This window comes from Diadema setosum, chromosome 18 (genome assembly GCF_964275005.1).
Source record: "Diadema setosum chromosome 18, eeDiaSeto1, whole genome shotgun sequence".
Lineage (NCBI taxonomy): Eukaryota > Metazoa > Echinodermata > Echinoidea > Diadematoida > Diadematidae > Diadema > Diadema setosum.
In genome coordinates this window covers 29,962,719-29,990,718 of record NC_092702.1, presented here as the reverse complement: position 1 = coordinate 29,990,718, position 28,000 = coordinate 29,962,719, and the positions used below count along the sequence as shown (strand labels likewise).

General features: G+C 38.2%; 1 protein-coding gene across 1 annotated transcript; it reads right to left on the bottom strand.

Moving 5' to 3' along the window:
- Positions 1-42: 42 nt before the first annotated feature.
- LOC140241651 (nucleolar protein 14-like) lies at positions 43-28,000 on the bottom strand. The gene is made up of 20 exons (XM_072321394.1): positions 27,804-28,000; positions 22,966-23,192; positions 22,179-22,313; positions 21,051-21,189; positions 19,829-19,887; positions 18,666-18,731; positions 17,855-17,950; positions 16,346-16,426; positions 15,131-15,297; positions 13,599-13,672; positions 12,217-12,587; positions 11,491-11,545; positions 10,750-10,969; positions 9,784-9,919; positions 9,130-9,294; positions 8,320-8,480; positions 6,692-6,917; positions 4,776-4,897; positions 4,124-4,285; positions 43-2,090 (listed from the first exon to the last, which is right to left on the bottom strand). The coding sequence occupies exons 2-20, from the start codon at positions 23,146-23,148 to the stop codon at positions 1,991-1,993; spliced, it is 2,718 nt and encodes a 905-aa protein (XP_072177495.1). The 5' UTR covers positions 23,149-23,192; positions 27,804-28,000; the 3' UTR covers positions 43-1,990.

Here is a 28,000-nt window from a genome sequence, read left to right as displayed (position 1 = left end):
AAGTACTTCCTTGAAGGTCAAGGTCAGGCCAATGAATTTTCAGGGCTTCATAAAAGTAAATTTATTACATAAAATTGGCATTTTCGTTAACAAGCTTGCACCAAGTACAACAAACAACAGTTATCACAGCACAGGAGTCATGTTTTCGTTTCGATATTGAGGGACTTTTTTACCACACATATTCTATGTAGACAGCATAAATACACTGATGTACAGTGCTGTCTCTATTGTCCATTTGGCAATTTATTTGTTTGTGTATTTTATAGGGGGCTCGTTCTGCCCAAGCCACAGATATCCATCGAAGCCTGTACAGTGTACAATCAAGCATCATAAAGATCATGTTCTTTTTTTCTTTTCTTTTTTTCTATTAAAATGACATATTCCTGATAACTTCAATTTCATGCCCAGCTCCATTACACACGGTTGTTCCTGGTAACTGGAGGATAAAATAATGATGAATATCAAATCATGCACAGTGGATTCCTCATACTGGAATGCTAGGGTCAAGGCTAACGGAGAACTTTCTTACAAGATCCTGATGAAACAGTAAAATGTGCTCAGAAGGGAATATTTCTAAATTGTTCACTCTGTGCCAAGTTTTCAAGAATCCACAGAGCATCTTAGCAAGACATGCTTGAACAAACCAGTACTAAGTTGCAATATACGCTTCCATACAGCATATAAATTGAAATGAACAAAACTCAGAAAAATGCCCCAAATGTCCCCTTCAATACTCAACTACTGATACAATGTGAAGTCCTAATTGGGTTTGTTAAGCTGTTTTCTGGGGGAAAAAAATGACCCAACTGGACTAGTTCACAAGATAGTTGCTTTTCTTTGTTTTGTTTTTCCCCTGACATTTGTAAGCTCATTCATGTTTTATATTGATACAAATATAAACTCTTATTGATAAGATGGTTAGTACAGTACCCATCATGGAAACGGCATCTATTGTTTGTCCACAGTACAGCGATGTGATGCAGTCTGCTCCCCATAGGTTAGGTGTGTATGTACACATACCCTTCACAGAATATATCCATGTATAAGTCTGTGTTCAGAAATATTCTTTTTGAGCAATGTGCCAAAATAGGTGAATGCATATCCTGACAGCATGCTTCTTACTATCAAGGTCTATAGTGAGGTTTTATGAATGCATACCAATAGATCCATCTACTGCTCAAACAGGTGCAAGGCCTTGTAAATTGGAAACTTCTTCAATTGTGACTAGTTGCACTTAAAACATAGAACTTCACAATTTCTGGAGCCCCCTCCAACTGCAATTGGACCCCAATTTAGGAGGAGGGAAGAATCTATTCTTGATTTTCTGGAAAAAAAAATCAAAGTATAGTCTGTTATTTTTGCATTGCAATGACCATCTTCATTCCTTAACGCATAATGTCCTCTGTTCACTAGACTTCATTCAACTTGATGAAAAGGTTATCCTCAGTATCCAACTGAATTGCACTTTTGAGTTGGTGCACATCTTACCTTCTTTGCTGTAAATGAAGTATGATCTGAATATGACATCACAGCCAAGCAACCTGCACAACATCTGTCACAGATATCCTCATCCAATACCAAAGTGTGATGTCATAGCCATTCATTACCATGGATACTAGTTCTAAACAACCTAAAGTATCCCAAATATCTGCAACCACGATGGTTGCTAACCCAGCTCATACCTGGTTCCAACCAACTGCCTGGAGCCTAATACGAGGATATCTTCTTTTGAACCAGCACTGAGCTATAACAAAAGACCAAGACATCATCAATTTAGTACTCTGGACAGGGGATCCAGGAATTCTGTAAAGAGAGGGCACCTTTATAAAATTAAAGGGGGGCGCATGCACCCCTCCGTCTGGTGCGCTCCCCCCTGGATCCGCCACTGCTGTAGAATGCATCCATCCAAGACCTCCGGATGATCAAATTCGTCAAACGACGTCAGATTTCTCTCGCAGTGACCTCCTGATGCTAGTGTTATGTTGCTCCTTCAGAGCTTTTTCTTGGTTCTCTTGATGGCTCTGAAATCTCCCTCCTGATTGGCCAGCATGGCATGCAGTCTCTTCACCTTCTCTTTCCTCTCGTCGTCCCTGGAAACACAAAACACAAAAACCGGAAAAATCACTGAAGTGTATCGGATTTTGCCGTTTGTTAATTCTTTTTAATCATTTTGTATTTAGTTAACAGCACACAATTCTCCACATTCTTCACGTGGAATTCGACCCAAAAATTTATTGATTGGGTTATATCATTGTTTTTGTTTTGAAAATTATTGTGCAGTTTCAATCCTGCAATGGTACTTCATTATTTACACTTCATGTGAACAATATGAATCTTAGTTTTTCAACTGTTTGAACACACTATATTTTCAAACATCTAAAATCTAAAAATCTAAATCTAAAACACTGTCTTTCATTACTTGCTTCATTTGCCTCACAGCACAGCACAAATGCATTAACCCTAAAAGGGCCGGGGGGCGGAATCCGCCCCCCCCCCCCTCGACGTTTCGCGCTATAATTCTGTAACGTGAGACGGCCTTGTCGCGAGGCTTCTTGACTTTGTTTGTTCAAGTCTCGCGCAACTTTTGAGACCAAATTTGCGACGTCCGCGCATACTTTTGCGAAGCCACGTCCATTTTTGTAACGGAATGTCGCCCCAAAACGGGCACAATTTTGTGATTTTGTGTACATTTCCTATGGAAAACAGTGCTCTGTCATGAAAGTCATAAAAACCCGATTATTTTTACAATTAATCACTTCCATTGATTAGTTTTGTGCTAATTATGGTAGAAAAGTGGTCGGTGACAATTTCCAATAAAAAAACAAAGAAAAAACAAAAGTTGAAAAACAAAGAAATACATAAGAAATTCTGAAAACAATAAAATACATAAGAATTAAAATGAGTTTTGGAAGTTTTTGTGATGTACAATTGTTGAATATGCCAAAACAGATTTACAGATCAAACATTAGACTCTGAATGCTTTTAATTAGGCTAAAATATGATCTTGAGCTTAATTTGCATAATTAATTAATTAAAATTACAAATTGCTTGTTTAAAAAAATCTTATGACACAATATTGTAGATTATGACGCGGGTCTCATGCATGCCAAATTTCATCGCGATTGCACCACTGATGGCCGAGATCTCGTCGGGGGGGCGGAATCCATCCCCCCCCCCGGTCTGAGCATAGCCAAAAAAGCCCGGCCCCTTTAGGGTTAAAGGACAATTAGTCCACCTTCACATACATGTGGATTGTGGATTGAGTGAATGCAGCAATATTAGTAGAACACATCAGTGAGAGTTTGAGGAAAATCGGACAATCCTTTGAAAAGTTATGATTTTTTGAAGTTTCTCCTCAGTCACTGCTGGATGAGGAGACTACTACAGCTGATGATGTCGCATGTGTACAAGAGCATAAGGAAAATATAAAGAGAATTCCACAAAATGTAACTTTTTGAAAAAAAGTGCACATTTCCTCAACTTGTCACTGACGTATGTTAAGGGTAATATTATTCCCCCTGCCTTCTGAAAGAGGGAAGTCAAGCATTCTCTTATTATACGAGAAAAGTGAAAATATGTTGAATTTTCTTTATATTTTTTTTATATCGTTGTACGCATGTGACATCATCAGCTGTAGTAGTCTTCTCATCCAGCAGTGACTGAGCAGAAACTTCAAAAATTCATAACTTTTCAACGGATTGTCCAATTTTCCTCAAACTCTCACTGATGTGTTCTACTAATATTGCTGTATTCATTCAATCCACATGTTTATGAAGGTGAACTTGTCCTTTAAAAGACTCACTACAATTAGTCACTGGAATCACAGTATCACACTTCAATAACATCTGACACACTTTCACAGAGCAGCTTTCATCATTTCTACGTTTCCATGGCAGTTGCAACTGTATAATTATGTTGACTACAGTAATTTTTCATGCAACTGGGCCTTTATCCACACTCTGACTGATAATTACTTTGAAAAAAAAAAGAAAAAAAGGAATACATATTGGGTATTGGCATTCACTCATTATTAAAAACAGACACACCATGGATGGAGAAAACCATAAACAGACAAGGATCAGCCCTGGAAGGTGTAAAGATTTTTGGTCTCTTCTCCCCTCACCTCTCCTTCTGCTCCTCAAGCTTCTGCCTGGCGATGAACTGACTGTCCTTTCTGATCTCCCTGATGGCGCCCTTCATCTCACGGCGGTGCCGGTGCACCAGCCGCTGCCTCTCGTCGTAGTCCTTGTTGCCGGAGCTGCGGTGCTTTCTGGTGGGGTCGTAGCTACAAAACACGAGAGAAGTAACGAACATCAAGAGGACCAGTAACAGGGAAAATCTTGTGCGCCATGAAATCTTTGCTTCCAGAATGTAGATCCTGTGAGGATAGAGTTTTTTTCCTAGAGTAAAAATGGCCGATATCTACAATCCACCAGATTGAATCCACTTGTGCACACACTTGGGAAATCTGTCTGGATTGGATATCTTGTATAGAATATGTACTTTGCAGTGGTAACATCACCAATAACCATGGCAACCCAGCTTTCTTGAGATAGTGGATTAAATGTGAAAGAGTTTTAAGCACCATTTGCAAAGTTTCCCAGCTCTTGCTATACTATTAAACAGGGCTGTAAAATAACAACAACAATGATAACACTGCCCTGAATGATAATGATTATGATTTTGAGTTTGTTTGTTTGTTTGTTTGTTTGTATGCTTGCTTTTGAAAGAGGTTTCATCATTGGCTAGACGCCTTCAGCACCCGAAAACCTTACCTATCTTCAATCTTGGGTTCAAACATCTTGAGGGGGGCTGGTTTCTTCTTCTCCACCTGCAGCACTCTCCTGGGCCGCTGGCTCTGGGCTTCGATGTGGGTCAACAGCTCCTCACCCAGTGACTGGAAAGAAAGAAGAGTCAAGTTGCAAAAGCAGATTGATAAGAAAATTGTAGAATGCAAAAAAGATCAAAGATTAAGAATTGAAAAGGGTTTCCAAAACAATGATCCAAAGTTAGCCTGGAAAACATTGCAAGATTTGACTGGGTATAGAAATCATAGGAAAACGCTAAGACATGACCAAACAAGTGAATTTGTGGAAGGTCTCAATGAGTATTATTGTAGGTTTGATGATGACTTCAGTTATGAGAATGAGAAAGCCGTAGACATGATACAAACCATGTTACATGATTCTCGAGGTGTGTCAAAAGTGACTTTCGAAGAACATGAAGTGAGGAGATTGTTCGGTAGCTTATCACCACATAAAGCCCCAGGCCCGGACAGAGTGTGTAACAAAGTGTTGAAATGTTGTAAGGACCAGCTCTCATACATTTATACAAAACTATTCCAAAATTCTGTTGACCAGGTGTCGGTGCCAACCCTGTGGAAAACCTCCACAATTGTGCCTATTCCTAAAAGTAGCAAACATGCTGAGTTCACGGATTACAGGCCGATATCCCTTACATGCAGTGTTATGAAATGTCTAGAAAGACTCATGTTAAAACTCCTCATGAACCACGCTGGCAGTCATCTTGATAATCTCCAATTTGCCTACCGCCAAAACAGAGGAGTAGATGATGCCGTCTTAGTTTTTCTTCATGGTATATATCAGCATCTGGACGTTAATAAGAATTTTGTGAGAACTCTGTTTGTAGATTTTTCAAGCGCATTTGATACAATCAAATCGCACCTCCTTGCAACTCAACTCGTAGAAATGAATGTACCCCCACAAATTGTGCTGTGGACGCATAACTTTCTGTTAAACAGACCACAGTCCGTCAAGATGGGAGTCACTGAGTCAAGCACGAGAATAAGTAGCACAGGCGCACCACAAGGGTGTGTGTTATCCCCCACATTGTTTTCTTTGTACATTAGCAAATGTGTAAGCAACAATGAAAACTGTATTATAATCAAATATGCTGATGATACTGCAATCACAGGATTTTTGACAGATGAGAACTCCCATGAGTACGTGTCAGCCGTCAGGGTTTTCTCTGAATGGTGCGATTCACACTTCCTACATCTAAACACGTCAAAAACCAAGGAAGTGGTGTTCGACTTTCGAAAGAAAAGGGGACAACATACGCCTCTCGTTATAAATGGTAGGGAGATTGAACAAGTGGAGGAATACACGTACTGAGGAACAAAACTCACGGGCACCCTTGATTGGTCTGATAATGTCACAACATTGTGTAAAAAGGGAAATCAGAGGCTTTACTTTCTGAGAATGTTAAATAATCTGCATGTTGACATATCAATCCTGAAATCATTTTACCAGGCCCTCATCCAGAGTGTACTTATTTACAATTTGATCTGTTACTATGGAAACACAACACAAAAGAACCAGAATCGCATTGATCGCATAAGACGGGTGGCACAAAGGGTAATAGGCAGGGAACTGCCTGCAATGAAAGACATTTTTGAACAAAGGCTTTTGTCAAAAATCAAAAAGATCGTTGGGGACAAAACGCACCCTCTCAATGTGCACTATGTGTACAATCGCTCCGGAATCAGACTGCGCGTGCCTCGCACAAATCGTGCACGTTTTCGCCAGTCATTCGTGCCAAATTCCATACACACGTTTAATCGCCATGCCGTCAGGGAATTCCGTTCATGAATGAATATCCCAGGTTTGTTCGTATAGAATTTGTTTCCCCCTTTCTCAACACAATTTGGTAAAGTTTGTGGGACTTTTACCTTGACCTCCTCAGGATATTTATTCAAAAGTTTCTCCCTTGAAGAGAGAAGTTTCTGGATTGGTAGGAAGACCTCCTGGTAGCTGGGAAGGTCCACATAGAGTTGGGAGAACTCCTTGAGAAGGTGGCAGGACAGAGCGACGGCCCAGCAGGAATACTCTGCCTCATCCACCTCGGCACGCTGGGACAGGAGCTGAAAGATGCTGACGGGTTTCAGTTTGGCCTCCCTGGGAGAGGGACGACATTTGAAGTTAAAGGTAAAACATTGTTCTGGTACCCCTGCAGAACTGTCAAATTTCACTCCAAAATGTACACATATGGCAAAGAAATGTGTGGAATAACACTGTAATAACAAGACATTCATTCGGTAATGACGAAAATGCGAAATATTAACCAAAGAGGTTCACCCAAGTCGCAATCTCAGAACTTACCCAATAGGGGTCAGGCTAAGTTGGACTTGGGGGACAACTCGGCCTCGCATTCACGGTGGGGCCGAGTTGTCCCTCTGGATTGTACAGTGTTGTACTATGGGAGCGCTTCGCATTTTGGCTAGTCACAGTTATGAGCTGAGTTGATAAAATGTGAACATCACAGAACCTATTTGGCGCGCATACAAAATGAACATGCACCTACGTATAAAATATAATGGCTTTCACAAACTGTATGTAAATTGTCTGAAATAGGACCGAATTGTCCCCAAGACCGAGTTAGCCTGGATCCTTCTCGAATACAAGTCGGTATACCGACCTATATTATTCTACACTTTTGATCTCGAAATACTCCAAAACAACTCATCATCCCAGAAATGTCAACCAGGTAAGTTTCTTGGTAGACTCTTTCGATATATTGCAAGCAAATATGAAATGGTGCAAGATGGGCTCTCAAACCCTTAGCAAAACTATATTTTCACTTTAAGATTGTTCTGGACATTGTATGTATAGGTCTCTAGTGGGGCTAATACTTCCAAACTGATCAACATTACTACACAATAATCACTTCAGAAAGATAGCCTACCAGGACATTCAAGCATTGAGACTATTAGCATCAAGCATTGGTGCTTGACACAGCAGTGTTGGTCACACAGCCTGAAATGACCATCCTGGTTAAAAGTGACCAGGGGTAACTGCCTGGCAGTTATGGTCTAGTGGTGAGTGTCCTGAAGTCCTAGTAGCTGTCCAGGAGTTACTATATTATAGGGCATCGTTTCATGAAAGTTGTCAGCCCTGACAAGTTGTCAGTCTACGACAGTTATCATAGTAACAGTCAGTGACCAGAGCTTCTCAGCCAATCAAAACCATGGATTTTTACTGAAATTGTCAGAGCTGACAACTTTCATGAAATGGTGGACAGGTGATCATCATGTAGGAACATTTTTTTTTTCAAAATTTCCCTCTGGTACCTAGGAGCTATGAAAAATTTTATTATCCATTTTATTTACATTTTCACTTTCATCTCTCCATTCACCCAAACTGAAAGAAAAAGTGAAAAAAAAAAATCAAGACATAAAGTTCTTGCTGCAAAGATCAACCACAAAACAAGTGTATATTTTCCATTAACATGCTATTTTCTTTTCTTTTTTAATTCTATCATCTGTCTCAGCTTGCAATTATTGCTACATGATGTACTCACAGTGTAGCGTCATTTCTCAGAAGCTTGGCAAAGCGTCCAGTGTGTTTGAAGGGCGCCACCACGAGGCCACCCGTTGTCGTTTCATGATCTGATGCCATGAACAGGATTCCGCGTAAGAAGTTGATAGCTTCTGGCACAAAGCGCTTGGACAGTGAAACGTACTGCAAGTAGACACACAAGCACATCGATAAAAACAAGTTTGGAGTCCTCTCAAGTTCATTCAAAACTGCTATGAAAAGAAATCTTACTTCTTTATAAAGCATCTGCTCATATGATCCACAGATAACGCCTTGAAACATTTCAACAGGAAAGAAAAAACAGAGCCAAGCATTAAAAGATAAAAACAAAAATAATAAAAGTCGCCTTTTAAAGGCATGGAATAATTTTGTTTGAGACCTGGCTTCAGGTTTCTAACTTTTTTGATGAGATAATGAGAAACCTACTTATGGAGTGTGAAAGAGCACGTAATTTCAAGAAAAATTCAATGTTTTTTGACGAAAATCGGTTTTAAAATAGCCGAGATATCCAAAACAAAGCGATCAGAATAAAAGGTGGGACCCACCTTCATTAGGATCATTTCGTTTTACTTTGTTTTTAGATATCTAAGGCATCTCAAAATCGATTATCATCGAATAAACTTGCAATTCCTCTCAGAATCGTATGCTCTATAACATTTCATATTAATAAAGCGGTTTCTTTAGTATCTTTCTTTAGTATCTTCACCAATACTATACCATCACTTTAAGTATCACAATGATTAGAGAGAGAAGAATGGTCAGTGGGAGAGACCAGGAAAACAGACAATCTGACCTTGAGGAAGAGATTGCAAACAAAGAGGCCAGAGGTCATGTCCTGGAGCGACCTGACCCGACACTGGGACAGGATGGCACCCATGAACAGCATCGTGGGAGTCACCACGCTGTGGCGGAAGTCCGACGTTGGGAAGAGAACCGAGACCAGCTTGAAGTACATCAGCTACCACAAAGAACAGAATAGTCATCAAACATGTATGCAGTTGACATGGGCCCCGTTTATCAAAAGATATAGTCGATTATAAATTTCCTTTTATCACACAGGCTGCCATAGACTTACCTTAGAAATCAACTATATAATCAATTATAACTCTTCATAAAACAGGACCTGTATGAGTGTATCTACCAGCTATGTCTCTGTTGGCCATTCTGTTCTGTGCACATTCCTTTAACTCGGGAATGAACTTAAAAAACATATCAAACAATCATATATATTGATGGACTTTTAAGAATCATCAAGAACAACTTTAAAGAAACACTTTTCCATGACTTTTACCCCCTATGAAGTGTAGATATTCACACAGAGTCTAGAAATTGTGACCTTTCTTGGAATCATATCAAGAAAGCTAAACTAGGTTCACTACAATCACAAAAGAATGCCTAACTTTGCATTTAAAAATCTATTCAGGAAAGTGAAAAGTTAAAGTCTTACCACATGGAGAGATGGAAAAAAAGCCCGCCCTCTTTGTTCAGCCTCTTCGTTGAATGCATCAAACTCCTTTGAGATGATGGCTTGGAGGTTATTCCCCGACGTCAGTGCACACGTCTGAGTCAATTCATATATGTGTCTAACATAGAAGGGAAGAAGGACAGGGAGAGTATTCTGTTCAGCACACATTCCAATATACACATTTGATAAATATCAATTGCTACTTCATTAATGAAAGGTGCTCTATAAACATGTGACATTATTGCAAATGAAAAAACTAAACAGCAAAAACATCACGGAACAGATCTCTGTCAAATAACCAGCAAATATTGGGCCAGTCGACTAAATCAATCCCCTTCACTGAGGTGTGGCACAGCACCCAAACCAATCATCATCTAACTAGCAAAACTTTCAGTTGCTGAAGGTAACACTATGGACAGGTTAGTCATTTGGTAACACTTTTCTCATCCTTAATTAAATACAGGTCAAATCTCTCTTTATCCATTGCCTTTAATTTTCAATTTTACATTTTTTTTTTTTTTTTTGTATTGTGGTAAACTTCTCATTTAAATATTACTTTTAGCCATTATGACCAGAAAAATCAACTCTATGCCTAAAAATCACTTACATGAATGGAGTGCAGACAAATATATTAGACAGTGAAAGTTTTGTTTTTACACTGTTCCTGAATGTTTGGTGCACACAAATCACTAGGAAAGGTATGGGGGGGGGGGGGGGGGTGATATCATCACCTTTCTTGACTGCGATTAAAATCACTTTTATCCCTGAAATCACATAAATATTTTTTGGGGGGATTATATCACTCTCAAATTTTTAGGTGCCATTTTGATGAAAACTTCATCGCTTTGTTTCTTTTTGATCTCAGTCTATCAATATCAACTTTCATGAGGCAGGAAAGTTTCTTTTCAAAGAAGACAAGCAGGTTTTCATATGACATGACATGCTCACTTGGTGAGTCCGTTGATGAGATGGAGGTCGATTCCCTCTTCCCGGCCGACGCATCCGCCAAGGTGCTCCTGAAGGATGCAGGTCAGCGTACCTAGTTTCTCCTTGTTGCCCTCGGCCAGGCTGGGGTGGTGACACTTCCTGACCCGACTGATGATGACCAGCTGGTCAGGGACGGAGTGACCCTCAATAAGCTGCTCAAACTCCTCGAGGTTCTCGGGTGCTACGGTTGGAAGCGCGTTAATGCACATTTAAACACAGACACACATATTTTTAAAACGGTCGCATATTCACAAACATGCACACAAAGACATATGCATGTTCACAGACAAAAACATATGTAAACATACAAGAAGAGAGAGAAAGAGAGAGCTTATCATAATGGAATATCTCACACCATGGATATACAATCTACTCTCACACATAAAATGACTTTGATTCTATACTCATCACACAGGCTAAAACCCTTCCATTTCCTGACTCATTCAAGAAATATTATGTATCTTTAAAACATATTTCAACTATTTTGTTTGATGTTAATTTAGATTCACAATGTGCATGCCATCCTGTTGGTTTCAATATCCATTTGCCAATGCATATATGATTACACTTGTTCACGCAGTATGAAAATTGTGGCAATCTTTTGACTTCATTCTGACCTTCAGAAGAATCTTCTGACAGACACTATGTTTGGGGTTTCTTCTTGTTTTGCAAAGGATACCTGGTCTGAAATTCTCTTCTTACCTTTAAAGGTGTACGGAAGTTCCTTCTTGGCTGCAGTGATCATGTCCTCTCGTTTCTGTCAATATCAACAACATTTACAGAGTTACCTCAACGTCTTGGAAAATTATACGTGACCGAGCACCACAAAACAAACAAAAAGTCGCACCCCTTGATTTTAAGTGAGGACTAAAAAAAGGTAAAATAGTTCAACCAAGTCAATCTTGAGTTTTTCATATTTTCTGATAGAGCTATCCTTCTTCTACATTATTCTTCAGTTTGGTATCATAACATGAATGGGAAAGTGTGTTTTTAGCAGTTTTTCTACAACCCTTTTTTGGGGAAGAGTAGAATGATCAGGTTTGACTTAGAGGCAGATTTAGATCATTTGTGATGCAGACTCTTCTCTGTTTGATTTTTATTTTGTGAGCATCCAAACACAGACAACAAACTATACTGCTGAATACCAAGGAAACACAAAGATTGTTGATGGCACTTTGGATGTGCACACACCTTATCAATGAAAAGTTCTGATTTCCGTAGCAAGGTGTTTTCCACATATAATATTGTACAACCATGATAAAGCCATGCTTGTTTTTTTCATAGTTCGGTGAAAATACCGCATTCTTTCTTTTAACACTCTTTAGGTAAGTTGAGCACTATCTCGCAGAAAGCCAAAAACTACAGAGAAACAAAGATCAATTATTTGAACGTTAAATCACTGCATACAGCAAAACTTACGATCCTCACCTTCAGGCTTTCTGCTGGTTCCTGTAACTGCACTTTCTTTACTTTTGTTCCTTTAACATCTTTCTTTAATGAGCTCTTTCTAACACTAGTCCTTTCACTTTTGCTCTCATCCACCTCTTTTTCATTATCAAAGTCGTCATCTTCATCATCGTCATCCTCATTGTCAACCTCCTCGTCATCAGATGGTTCTGATTCCAAGTCTGATGCGTTGTCTGCCGCGTCCTCTCCATCATTGCTTTCTTCTCCATCCTCGCTGCCATTGTCGTCATCGTCATCATCCCCATCACTGTCATCACCTTCCATCCCTTCATTGTCCTCATCCTCCTCTTCATCATCATCATCCACTTCATTAGCATCCTCTCTCTTGCCATCTGTAAAAGCGATTTGACATGCACATATTTGTAACACATTGCAAATTTAAAAATATATGACTACATACAATGTACACGTGTAATAATATGTGCACCCTGTACGTAATGATGTATAATGTTACATAAATGTAATACAGTTCGACCTCGATTATCCGGCCATGTCGCGACCGGCGCTCACCCGGATAAGCGAATTGGCCGGATATGGGAGACACAATGTTAATGTATATAGCTGCCGTCCAAGCTGCCGTCCCAGTGCACTGGCAGCTATAGGCAGGTAGCGTACCCCGCAACGGTGGTGTAATCTATGCTAGCCTGCGCAAAATTGTAGTCCCTTCTTCACAAAGATAAAGTATAGGCCTATCTCTATGTGAAAATCATACATGTTTTACCTCATAAGATATTGAGAAACCTATCATGCACATCTTATGAAATTAGTGAAATAGATCCATGAAAGTCACTGTTTTTCCTCAATTTTTGGATGAAAAAAAAAGTCCTTCACTGCGTGAACTCGTCCGGATAACAGAGATTTCCGGATAAAAGGAGGCCGGATAATCGAGGTCGAACTGTAGCATACTATACTGAAATTTATTCACACTATCAGTTACTGAGTTGATGACTACTATAAATCTTACATTCAATATCAATTTTTCACAATACAGGGCCAAGAATGTTTGAGGCATATCCACAAGCACTGCTCATAGATTGAAAAAAAAAAATGAAAGAAAAACTTAATAGTGGAATATAAGCTCATTGACCTATTACCTTAAGCTTTCAACACACATTCTCCATGGCCTATTTCCTACAATTACAACTCAGTAAGTACAAAACATCTATGGTCTATACATGATTACAAACCTAATAAACTTCAGATGTCATAGGCAGAGTATCTATGGTCAAAACAAAGGCAATTCCCTCTATATACAACCTATACTTTACCACTAAGAGAAAGAAAATACAACAGTGTGTGATGCTAAAAGAAAAAAAAAAATATCTAGATAAACAAACACTTACCTGTGCCCAGACCAAAGGATGGGACACCATCGTCGTACGTCAGAGTTGTTCTTTTGTCAAGAGCCAGCTCAAACCTGCAAAAAATATCAAGAATTTACAAAACTTCATAGCAGACCAAGAATCTACACATACCCAAGGAGAAAGAAAAATAATTATGCCAGAGAACTATATCCAATTCATATGATGGAGTACTGCATGCACTGACCTACGTATCTATCATTCAGAGTGCCAATACATCTATCCAAATTCATGATTTTCTTCCGTTGAGATGTTTTCATTGCAACTGATTGACAAATTGCCCTACATCGACGTAAATAAGCATTGAATTGATCAGTGTTTTAGTAGTAGCCATGATAAAAAATCATGGGCGTACATACTCGAGCAGGATTCGAACCTACGACCTCCTGATCACCGGACAGGCGTCATCTCCACTAGACCACCGAGCTTTCGCCCGAAAGCAAGTGTCGGTTCTAATCCTTATAGCATGCAGCGGGTACTGCTCAATCAGTTGCAATCTATCCAAATGCTGACAATTTGTTTCATTTTTTCATTTATGAATCACAAACACTGACAGGATTCAAAATACAGCAATTCAACAAAAGTCACATAGATAAAATACCAAGCCTCGCTTCTCTTAACCCTAACTAGGCCGGGGGGGGGGGGGGGGGGGCCTCCGAGGCCCCCCCCCCTCGACGTTTCACGCAATGTATCGCTATCGCGAGAAGCTATCGCTGCGACGTTTCATGACTTTTTTCTTTCGAGTCTCCCGCATCTTTTGACACCAAATTTGCGATGCCCGGGTGTGCGGTTCCGAAGTTGCGCATAAATATGCACGTGCATGTCAGACCAAAAATTGCTCAAAAACGTGAATTTGTGTACAATTTCAATGCAAACTGTGTTTCCAGGCAAATTTCATAAAAGCATGATTCATAAAAGCATGATTATTTTGGGGTTTTATAGATTGAAATCAATTAATAACGCATTTTCTTGTTCGGAACAATGTCACGGACAAATTTCATCGAAAAAACAATGAAAAACATAAAGTCGAAAAAACAAGGAAATACATAAGAAATTAAAAAAACAATAAAATACTTAGGAAATTTTTTCTGATTGCGCAATTTTTTTCTCTTACATTTGCTAAGGACATTAAAAAGAATATTTACACAAAAAATGTGCCTGTTTTGAACTTTATTTAGTGATTTATACCAAATTGTCTGATTTCATGCATCATTATGCATAAATTAGCATAATTTAGTGTAAATGATAATTTTTGAAAAAATTAACTTCATGGTACTTTAGATTACATCATAGGCAATGCGTGTGCCAATTCTCGTCGCGATCGCGCGGTCGACGGCCGAGATCCGGAGGGGGGGCCTGGGAGGCCCCCCCCCCCCCCCCCCCCGGCTCTATCATCTACCTGAATAGCCCGGCCTAGTTAGGGTTAAACTTTTATCAAATGTCTAGTCAAAACTGAACTGACACAAAAAAGCGAGACACTTGTTACCCCATTGCTAGGAAGCATCATGTCTCACCCATCGTTGAGGTCATCGGCCGACATGGACTGGACCCGCCTCTTCATCTCCGCCTCCTCCTCCTCCGTGATGCCTTTCATCCTCCGCTGTCTGTCTGCCTCCAGTTTCTCCAGCCGCTCTCTCTCCTCCTTGGCAAGCTCCTCAGGGGTCTTCATCCTGTCGGACGCCTGGCACGGAAGTCACGGCGGCACAAGGGGTGGAAAGCAAACATGCGACAAAACTCTGAAGATGAGTAGATGTAAGGAAAAAATGCTATTCAGTCGAACACTGCCTTCCCCTAACCCCCACTCCCAGGAAACAGATGAAACCAGGCCCATGCAGAGAGCAACAGAATTTAAACACATTGTGCCTCAATGAAAAAAAAAATGTACACCTTAACTTCATGGTACATCTTGCATCACAATTATCAAATACAGTAAAGATAAAGCATACACATTCTTGCACACACAATCAGTATGGTGACAATAGTGGGAAAAAAAAATACTCTTAGTAGCTTTAGTAGCAGCAGTACTTGCAGTGCCACCATCATCATTATCATCATCATCAACATCATCATCATCATCACTATCATTATGATATTGAGAATTCAATAACAAGTCAATACTGTCTACAGAGATGCTGAAGGCACAGCCATAAATCATTTACAAACAGCTCACAGACATACTGAGAGACAGAGAGAGCATGAATCTACACATAGGCAAGACTGTTCACAAGTTGTAGCATATCTTCGGGCATATTTCATAAGACCTAGCAGATGATACATAAAACAGGGCTCGACACTAACAGTGGCCCAGGGCCACCAAAAACGCACGTAGGGTCACCAAAATTTCAGAAATGAAGAATTTGGTGGCCTGATCGGGGCACCAAAAAAGGTCGGATGTTTGCCTTTGGGCCACAAAAAAATAAAAGTTAGTGTGGAGCCCTGCATAAAACAAATTTTTTTAATACTCTATGCATGTTACACCCCCCCCCCCCCACACACACACATTAATTACAAAGGAAATCATTGTTTTACATAGTCCAGAGAAAGGTTTTGTGCACTCTACCCACAAACAGATATCTAGATGATACCTTCCTTTGATGCTGTGCTGTACACCACACCACACCTTTTTATTTTGTTTTTATCATTATCTACTACTATCTTAAGGCCAAGGGTGTTGAGATTATGAAAATGGGAGTTAAGTTCATTCCGCCTGGTACGATGTCTTCCATTACCTGTGCTCTCATGTCAAAGATGAGTTCCTTCACAGACATGTCGTAGGCATCTGGCTTGATCTTTTCCCGTTCCCTGTCACGCTGGGAGAACAATTCAACAGTAACAAAGTCGATAACTTTACATACAAGGAACGATGTCACAACGAAGTAAACTTTCCCATTTGAAGCACAGAAGCACTATTCAGAAGGCTCATACATCTTCTAAGCAAATAGTATATTACATTTTTTTTGATAGTCTTTTGACTCTTTTTGACTAGGCTTGAGATAGCATGCACATGTAGTCCTTGTTACAGGAAACAAGAAAAACATGTTCACTAGGTACACAGGAATGTCAAGTGAATAATGAGCACGGTAAAAGATCAGGCATTTTCATTAATCTATCTAGGTACAGGTCTTGGGATACTTTACATTAGACCCCTTATTGAGGGGACAGTAACTAGAGACCATATCTTTTTTTACAACTGATCGTCCACACTGCTATCTCATCTGTCCCCGACCTGTGGGGGCAATTGGGGCTTGGGGCGAGCTCTGCCACTTGAAACCAGGCATAGCCCATGCGCATATTTCATGAATACAGCTGGACCCTATCAATTGCACCCCAAGGTCATTCTCCCCTCCAAATCTTGCCCACCGGACCCGACTTGCTTTGAGGGGACAAGTCCAAGCAATCATTCTCACTATGGTTTTCGAGGAGAAAGTCCCATTGCGTGGGACTTTCCCCTGCGTCACTGGGACTAATGTGAACGCGGGGTATGTGGTTGATAGCACCCACCAACTTTCCATTGCTATCATGTCCAGCAACATTTCCTACCAATACGATCAAAGGGCAGGCACCAACATGATTGTGTACACGAACATTAGGGTTCCAGCACTCTTGCTTTAGTTTCTGCGATATTTACACCTTGTTCCTGGCAGCCATGGCAATCACATTTCAGGTCACCACGGACAAAACAAGATGGGGGTGAGGCAACGTGGGTGGTGGGATGGGTAAACTCGACAGCATGTGATTGCCGTGGATGCAGTGTCAGATTTTTGAATTGTCAAAAATTTTGCCATGGCATTCATGGTGCTGATGAGAACCTAAATGGCAGTAGTACAACGGGGTGAATGCAAAAAAACTCGACAGCACATAATAGGCCACACCAAACTCAGAGGCACTGTGTAGTGGGACCTGACAGGAAATGTGTGTAGTCTAGCCTGACATGATGCCGTGAAAACGACCTCTGACAGCTTCTTGTTCACCGGATTGAGGACATTTCTGAAAAAAAAATAATAAAAACAAAACAGCATATGGAGGGAGATTGAGAAAAAAAAGGAATATCCTACATGCCCAAGGTGCACTGAATTTCAGTCAACCGGGTCTGCCGTAGCTGCCAGGAACATGGTATTTCATCTGGAATGCTTCATAATTCACAGCAGAAGGAGTAAACCATTAGTCTACAGAACAAAGAGCATATCTCTTTTTTTTTTTTCTTTTAAACATGTAAGAAGCATAAACAGGTTGCCAACCTTGACACTGGCTATGAACTGCGCAACACCCATAAAGTCCTTGTCCAGCTGCTCGGTCAGGTTTGTGACATCCTCTTTCTCGCTCTGTCTGTTGTACTACGAAAAATGAAGAAAGGAACACACAAAGAAACAATATATAGAATAAAAAAATCACCTGGATAAGAGCAGTTCATACCACAAGGTTAATATCTGCTGAATTAAGAGGGAAACTCCACACATAGAGCAAGTTTACTTCCACTTGAAAAGACACCCCATGCTTCCAATGGCTTTCATAATAATAGTGTTACATGATATTAGCACAGTGGGTGGAAGTGTACTTAGAAGAAATTGGACACACAAAAAGACAGTAGGGAATTTTCAGTTATACCATGTTTTCCAAAATCACTGCAAATCAGTTGATTTGATAATCTCATCCAATTCACAAGTCTACCATTGACCTGAAAATAAATCTCTCCTAAATTTTGCATATCAAAATAATATCTCATGAATTAATTACATGATCGATCACAGTTTAAGATCGTTAAGTGGGAGTGAATGTGCATTTATGACTTTTCACTGGAGGGAATTGAAAGTAGCACGACTGTAAACGAAATAAATGATCTTCATGGAATCAACAAAACAACAGAAGAGTTGAGATGCACTGGCATCATAATCTTGTCTAAATCACATTTATGATTGTGACTGCTATCACTGAATTCTGAAACATGTGAAACATTCATACTCTAAGACTTTCAATTCTCTTTTTAAGTGTTATCAGACTGATGAATTAATAATTACAGAACAGTACTGGGCAAAGCAAATTCACACTTACTTTTTCCTTTTTAGATTTGGCAATGATCTCTTCAAATATTTCATGTCTGGTCTTTGGTTTTCCATCCTGTGTTAGAAGATAGAAGAGATAAAACATTCAAAGGATATTATTGTTGATAACATTAAATTCTTCTGTATGACAAACAATGTCAGAAAACTTCCAGTGCTGATATTCATCTGTTATCTTCTAATTCCTGACAAGACACTGAGTTTTAAAGGTCCTGTTTACCTTTGGGAACAGTGATTATAAAAATTTTCAAGGTATTACATTTGACGCAAATGTGTAGGTTAGTTGTATCACAAAACTTCCTACCATATAAAATTTTTGCAATAAAGCCTAAAATATAAGGAGATATCACTTTTTTCTCATTAAACAACTGTAAATGGTTTAGTCCGAAAACATTTTTATTATATTTATTGCTTACATTTTGTATTATACTTAACATCGATTATACCGCTTCAATTTTTTTCCATTGGTTGTTTTTATCCCTAACTCACATTTTAGAACTATTTTCAAGCACTAATGCTGGGTTTTTGTTTCATCTGCAAATGGAAAATTGTGCCTTTAAGGAATGCATTTTGTGTACTTAGCATAGTTGGCACAAATTATCATTGAAGATTTACCAATTCAGATGTCTCCGATGTAAAGATAAGAGAGAGAGAGAAAAAAAAACCTTCAGTAACGACAGACTTTACAGGAAGCGAACTGAAAACACACGTTGGGCAGAGAGAAAGTACTTATTATTCTACAGATCAGAAAAGAACATTTTATGATAATTTCCGGATGGTTTTAAATGAATTTCAAACGTGTCTTGCCGAACAGGTTTTTGTCTTCAACCACATGATCTGACAACTAAACAGGCACAACTGTACAAGTACAAGTGTGTATAATTATTGAGGGAGCCCAGGAAGGAAAATACAAAAGGGGACTCCATGTGATAATATTGCTCATCTCCAAATCACTTGGTATTTGAGACTTGCACACTTTTGATTAAAAAACAACAACAAACAAGCATTTTGCTCATTTTGCCAAACTAGAATCAGTAAGAAAACTTACGCTGCAGCTCCTCTTTCCTACAATTTCTAGAAGTGGACACACAAGGGCTTAAATCATATAATATAATCTGACAAGTAGAAAAAGATGAAACAAATCAAATAACTTGCCTCTTCACTCTTCTTTTTAGTTAAGAAGCCTCCAAAGTGCTGCTCTGCCACAAATTGTTCTGGGAAAAAAAAAAACAAAACATAAAGAGATATTTTTACTCAGTCAATCCAATTCACATTAATTCAAATCAAGTTTTATTTCTAATATCACAAATTCTTTCACAAACAACAATTGCAACAAATCAATGTAATATGAAACATAAACATCTCAATATTCCGATATGTCTCAAGATACTCACAAAGAAGCTTAGTAACATGAAATTAATGTCTTATTTATTAATTCAATCATAGTCTATAGAAGTCGTGAGTAACAAATACACCAAGGTCTACCATAACTGTTGTTGTTTCAAAGAAAGAAAGAAGAGAGAAATAAGAGAGAGAATCATAACTAGCAGAGCACACATTTGTGCAAAGCTAAATATCCAAAGTTAATAAGATAAAATGATCACAAAGAAAGTTCCCCTTTTCTGGACGATACTGTGTAATCAATCACAAATGATGACTTTGTATCCAGGAATATCCATCTTCAAGTCACAACCAGGCTACAATGTTGGGGTAGCAAACATGCATCTCCAGGCCAGTTATTAGTTAGTCTGGTAAGAAAGAGTAAAAGCACAACAGTGAAATTTCCATCAAAATCGGATGAAAATCAGAGAAGTTATGACATTGTGAACTTTTGCTAATTTCTGCAAAATAGCCAAATAACCCATACTGTTGATAAATATACAAATGAGTGAGCTGATGATGTAATCACATTACCTTTTTCTTTCATCGATCGTGTACAAACAAGGATGAAAATTCACACTTTCTGCTGAAAACATAGTGTTATTCCTGGCTGACTACCTTCAACATGATGATCACTCAGATCAGGATTAGAGACTGGGGCATAATTGCATTCGACATAAAAACTGGAAATTTCATGATTTTATGTACAAACTGTATGGCAAAACTGTGAGGGGATGACATCATCAATTCACTACTTGCATACTCATATTGACTCTTCAAGAACTGTTTTGCGAAAATAGGCGGAACTTCACAATTTCATATCTTCCTTAATTTTCATTTGATTTTGATTAAACTTTCATTGTTGTGCTTGTAAGAGTTTTATCTTTCTTTCAACATCAACTTATTTCTGTCATGAATTTTTCCTTTAACTTCATTTCATGGTCTAGGATAGCCCTATAATTGCTAACACATATCTATGCAGAATTCACAAATTTACTGTTTATCCGGCCATCTTCATCGTCATCGCTCTCAAGCTGGGGTTCCTCAAACTTCTCCATACTGGACAACGACTGGCCGTAGTGGGTCAACTCCTCATCAGCATTGAGGCTAAAGATGCTGGACTTCTCATGACTTCTCTGCAGGCATTAATGATGATTAAAAAAAAGAAATGATAATCTTTGATAATAATAATAATAATGGAATAATAATGATGATGATGGTGGGGGTAATAATAATAATAATAATAATTATTATTATTATTATTATCATTATTATTATTATTATAACATTAATAATAATAATAGTAATGATAATAATAATAATTATTATTATTATTATTATCATTATTATAATTATAATAACAATTATAAAAATAACAGTAGAAGTAATAGCAGTTGTCATAGTCATGCTAACACTCAATAATATATCAGCACAATAAGCTACTGTAAAACATGAAATTTTAGCGGCATGAAATGTTCGCGAATTGGATCTGACGGCCTTTTTCACGGCATTCAATTTTCACAAAGTACCTCTGGCATTCAAAGCATATAGGGTAGACAAGAAATTCGTGAAATTAAAGTGTATCCGAACATTCCTTGTTTTACAGCATGTATGAAATTAGCCTATACATGTACATGTGTACACACAAAAAAAAGAACTTCCAGTCACAGAGAGGCAATAATGCACATGGTTTTGCCTGAAATTATAGTGCGGCCAATCTAAATTTCAATTCATGCCATCTTTGAATGAAATTTGATAAGGATTAAAAAAAGACTTGTAAGAGAAGGATGAAGTGTTCATAAACTTGACTGAAAAACAGAAGTTTAACTATATCCTATTTTTCTTCATAACCCAAAACTATAGTTGTACGTACTAAAATTTGCCAATGATAAATGTCACTTTGACATTAACTTTCATAAAATTTATGGGGAGTAATAAAGACAGGGTACAACCAAAGAGCTACAACTCAGTTAGAGTTCAGTTGGAGCTGGTGACTGCTTTATTAAAAAGAAACATCCAGTGGTAGTAGACTCCTCCCTTGCGGCCATCAACGTCAAAATAATTGCCTCAGACTGGACCTGATTCTGAGATTTCTGAAGGTCGAGAGCAGATAGGGCTGGTATACCTGCTTCTCAAGGGCAAATCTTTCCATCATCTTCTCCTCGACAGACATCTCGGGGTCATTCTCCCCTAGCCTCCTATCCAGGAACTTGTTTGTTTTATTTCTGTGCTTATATTCTTGCAGTAGAGTGGCATTTCGCTGTAAATACAATAAACATGAAATGAAAGCACAAAATAGAATTGTTATAAAACTGATACAATTTGTTTACTCGTTTTTTTTTTTCTACAATGGAAAAGACATCAACACGATCACCTCATAAAATGGTGAAAATGTAAGTTATAAGGAACATTCCACAAACTTCCTCAAGTCTGTCAAACCCAACTATAACAAAATATAATTATAATGAAGTGGCTATCCATTCCAAACATACCAACAAGACACATTTACTGAGTAAGTACATACAACACACTTTTATATCAGTAATACACTATGAGCAACTTGAAGAATGATGAAGAGTGAACCATATGTTCATGTAATGCAGAGATGAGAATATCCATTAACTCTTTACACTATGTGCAGCAGGTACTAGTATCCTTGACTGAGCTGATTAATCTTACACTTTAATTAACGTCATTATGCTACAATTGTAAATAGCTACAAACTTATTCAATGGAGGGGATTTGTCAATACATTTAATTTTTGTCCATTCACTAAAGGCCATGAAAAAAATGAAGGAGCATAAGGTAAATATTGCAAAGAAGATGAACTGCTCCGTTTGACATTTCAATGACTGCCTCTGACGAGTCTGATCATACCACTATTACAAAACCATTTGAGGTGTTTACCATACCTTCTGTAGTCCCTTAGATCTGGACACAAGTGGCATGCCCTTGCCATGTTTATTCTTTTTTCCCAAGATGCTGTGTTTCTGCTTGTTTATCTTTACTTCAAATGGGTTTGGCTTGTTGTCCGGCTGCCTGGTTCGATTCTGGACCTTGGTAGAGTTCTGCTTTCTCTTTTTATTTTTAGCCATTTCTCAATTCCAGCGCAGAGATGATTATTGTATGTTAAAAGAATCTGAAAGAAGCATACAGAATAAAATAATTTGTATGGTCATAATGTGATTATTATTAACATAGTCTGTGATTAAGCTCATTAAAGAAAGGTGTTAAAGGAACGAAAGCACAGAAAGTGCAGTTACAAAACCAGAAGAATTCTTTAAGGTGAGCTGCATTGTAAATTTTGCTGTACATCATACATGTTGTATGCAATGATTTAAACCTTCAGATCTTTTCATCTTTTAGCCCCAAAACACGGAAAAGATACATTACCTTTACAGCATATTTGGCTTGCCATAATCACCTGTACCATATTCTCTCTTGGGTCAATCCATGTCAAATCATCCAGTGCTTGTCACCCGACCCTCTCCGATTTTCTTAAAAATCGCACCAAATGTTCCCCAAAGTGTCTGACGGAAAATCTCAAAATATTTTGCCCCAAGGTCAATTGGTTGCTAAGATACAGCCTCACATAGCAACCGGTGCGCATTCCAAAATATTAGTTAAAAGAAAATTAGGCATTTTTGATTGACTGTTTTAGCATGGATATTAATGCAAAAATGTTCATTATCTGGAAATTGAGAGAACTTTATAGTCTTTTCAAGAAAAACTTACTTTGACGCGAAATTGACTTTTCGTTAACGTGCACGAGGTCACCGAAAATGGTGTTAAATGTTAATTTTGAAAATTTTAATGCATATTTAGAGGCTAATATCTTCCACATTTCATCACCTTAGGTTCTAAAATATTATGCTGTTGAAGGCTTTGACTTGCTCAGTAATTTTGAAAAAAATCAGCGCATTCATGCGCACCGTTTTTACGGAGAGCGCCCTCAAAGTTGACAAAAATGAAAAATGTGCCAAATTCAAGGTCACGCATCACCCTTCGTCCCACCTAGGAATGGCATCAATTTTTGTGTATTGATAGACATTTACCTATATTATCTTGGGTTACCAAAGAAATTTTGCTACCGAAATGTTCAATGGCAAATTTACCCCACCGAAAATGGTCGTAAACGGCCAAATTTCCATGTAATATCACATATTGGGTTTAGAGGACATTTCAAATGTCCACACTTTCAAGATGAAAAGCACTAGCCCTGTGATATTTGCAGTAGGCATAGTCTGTTATACATATTTCAGTAATATATACCACAAAACACTTTTATTACTTAATAATGACCTTGAAATTTAATCCAAAATTTGATAAAAACAATAAATTGCTCCATTTTCCTCATTGCACTGCATATAAATATGTGTTTTGAAAGACGTTTCACAGAGCAAAATTTCAAGAATTATGAAAGCTGAAAGCCTACCTTATTAAGGTTCTTAGGTATTTGTGCTCTTCTTTCAGATTTAGTGTCAATTTGATCATGAATGTTTTACCCTTGACCTTGAAGCCCTTCTAAAAATAACTGTAAATTTGTTAACTACAAATTGCACACACGACAGGTGTATTATGGCATGATATACTTGTGATTCTTTCACAAACACAAAAGCTTTTTATGGTATAAATGTATATACTGGAATTAATCTACACTCATGCTTACAAGATATGTTACAATTAATAACTTTGTTCTGACAATGACCCTCAATTTCAATCAAAAAAGGGGACAGTAATATTTTGTGATTTTGTGTGCATTTCCTATGGAAAACAGTGCTTTGTTTGGAAACTCATAAAAACTTGACCATTTTCACTTTGATTGATTAATTTTATTCTGGTTATGGTAGAAAAGTGGCCCGTGACAATTTCCAATAAAAGAAAACACAGTTATGCTTTAGAAAATGAAAAACAAAGAAATACATAAGAAATTCCAAAAACAAGAAAATACATAAGAATTGAAATGATTTTGGAAGTTTTCATAAGGTACAGAACAAATCCCCCGAAAAAGAAGACTCTCAGTCCTTTTAATGTGCGTTTCACAGGCTAGAATAAGAATCTATATTATGTTGGGCGCAACGTCCATATTATCAACTATTATTCAGTACATAATACAGGTCTTTATGGAGAGGAATAGGCATTTCTTATGATTTTGAAGGTCATAAATTGAGGGTCATTGTCAGAACAAAGTTATTAATTGTAACATATCTTGCAAGCATGAGTGTAGATTAATTCCAGTATATACATTTACACCATAAAAAGCTTTTGTGTTTGTGAAAGAATCACAAGTATATCATGCCATAATACACCCCCTGTCGTGTGTGTAATTTGTAGTTAACAAATGTACAGCTATTTTTAGAAGGGCTTCAAGGTCAAGGGTAAAACATTCATGATCAAATTGACACTAAATCTGAAAGAAGAGCACAAATACTTTAAAACCTTAATAAGGTAGGCTTTCAACTTTCATAATTCTTGAAATATTGCTCTGTGAAATGTCTTTCAAAACACATATTTATATGCAGTGCAATGAGGAAAATGGAGCAATTTATTGTTTTTATCAAATTTTGGATTAAATTTCAAGGTCATTATTAAGTAATAAAAGTGTTTTGTGGTATATATTACTGAAATATGTATAACAGACTATGCCTACTGCAAATATCACAGGGCTAGTGCTTTTCATCTTGAAAGTGTGGACATTTGAAATGTCCTCTAAACCCAATATGTGATATTACATGGAAATTTGGCCGTTTACGACCATTTTCGGTGGGGTAAATTTGCCATTGAACATTTCGGTAGCAAAATTTCTTTGGTAACCCAAGATGATATAGGTAAATGTCTATCAATACACAAAAATTGATGCCATTCCTAGGTGGGACGAAGGGTGATGCGTGACCTTGAATTTGGCACATTTTTCATTTTTGTCAACTTTGAGGGCGCTCTCCGTAAAAACGGTGCGCATGAATGCGCTGATTTTTTTCAAAATTACTGAGCAAGTCAAAGCCTTCAACAGCATAATATTTTAGAACCTAAGGTGATAAAATGTGGAAGATATTAGCCTCTAAATATGCATTAAAATTTTCAAAATTAACATTTAACACCATTTTCGGTGACCTCGTTCACGTTAACGAAAAGTCAATTTCGCGTCAAAGTAAGTTTTTCTTGAAAAGACTATAAAGTTCTCTCAATTTCCAGATAATGAATATTTTTGCATTAATATCCATGCTAAAACAGTCAATCAAAAATGCCTAATTTTCTTTTAACTAATATTTTGGAATGCGCACCGGTTGCTATGTGAGGCTGTATCTTAGCAACCAATTGACCTTGGGGCAAAATATTTTGGGATTTTCCGTCGGACACTTTGGGGAACATTTGGTGCGATTTTAAAGAAAATCGGAGGGGGTCGGGTGACAACTTTTCTGAAAATTGGATGATTTGACGTGGATTGACCCTCATATTTGCAGCCCTATTTAAAGATGCAAGTCCATACCCTCATAAAATCATGGAAAATTAGATGACTAAGGTAAGTTTCAGACAGAGCTCGCTGCATACGCTGGACGAAATCCAATTCAATGTCGGTATCAGCGCTTCCCTATACTGTAAAAGTGGATATTTCTGCGTGACTAATTTTTTTGCGCTTGCCTTGGCCAGGCGAGAAGAGTTTCACGTGTTTTTTAATTCTGTGGAATCAAGACATCAACTACTGAAACATATGGCATGTAAAAATATTCACATGCTTTTTTTATTTTCGCACTAGTTTCTGGTTGAGCAAAAATTTCAACATCGCGGTGTAATTTTTCAATTTTTAGCGCTTTTTCGGAGACCTTGCTTCTTTCCATAGGACCTAATTCGCGCGCTTTGGAAAAGTTGCGGCGATTCTGCATTTTTGACGGCAGAATTTGGGATTTCAGATGGATTTTTTGAGGTGAATGACTCGGGCACTTTCCAATTCCTGTGGTGAACGAGTGTGCCAGTATGTGAAACGATGTGATATGCGTGTGTTGTGACAATATAATTCGCTGGCTTGTGATAAGTGTCCGAATTTTGGAGGCCGGCCGAAAATTGGGGGTTTTACTCTATTTCTACAAATGTATCGGCATTCAAACCACAGTTCGACCCATTAACATATAGATCTAATTTTATAATATCACCATGCCAATTTTCGACTGTATGCAAAGTGTTTGGCAAAGGCCTATAATTTTCTACATGTAGCAGGCAAGGCGGTCAAATTTTGGATGGTGTTGTGGCCGAATTATAGGCTACTTATATGCACTTGCGGTCGATTCTACCATTCTGTCATTTGGGGGAGGGGGTGGGTTTTTTTTCTTTTGTTTTTCTTTTTTTAATAGCAAGCATAAGCACAACGCCTTGAACGTGGCGTAGCTGTGTTTGCCTGGCCTAGCTATATATCCGTATATTTTAATCTTTAACATGTCAATGACTACATTTACATTGAATATTAAATAGACTCTGGTGAAGTAGTCAAAGTCAATAAACTATTAAGTGTTAAGCTGTAGACTCAAGAAGTAGAGTCTACTACTAGGCCTAATTTTACTAGAAGTATCGAGAACCAAGCAATAACAACATGTGCATGTGGTAACATGACAATATATCTTATGTGCAGGACTAAGCAAACTACGCGATTCTGTCATTTGACTTATCTACCCCTTGGCCCTTGCCGAACATGAAATCATACCAGAAATCAATATTGAGGGAGATTGATATCTACGGGATTTTTATCACGCACTCCTACCTCGTTGTGCTGTGTCCCCTGCTTTTAGCTCTCGGCCTAACATCCAGTCACCCGAACTTCTGGGGCTGTGCCTGTGCTCAGTTGCGGGCCGAGCGTTGAGTTTGCTCCGCGCGCTTGCGCTTGCAATTGCATGCATGCATATTGCATTGTCGATGTCTTGCAATGTACGTATGGGACACTGATGGAACGTACATACA

Bases quoted from the DNA above. Each gene is read 5' to 3' on its own strand.
- LOC140241651 (XM_072321394.1), bottom strand. From the start codon at position 23,148: ATGGCTAAAAATAAAAAGAGAAAGCAGAACTCTACCAAGGTCCAGAAT. The intron at 22,314-22,965 runs GTATGGTAAACA...TTGTATTTACAG, and splicing joins GATCTAAGGGACTACAGAAG to CGAAATGCCACTCTACTGCA. The intron at 9,295-9,783 runs GTAAGACTTTAA...TCTTTGTGGTAG, and splicing joins TTTTTCCATCTCTCCATGTG to CTGATGTACTTCAAGCTGGT.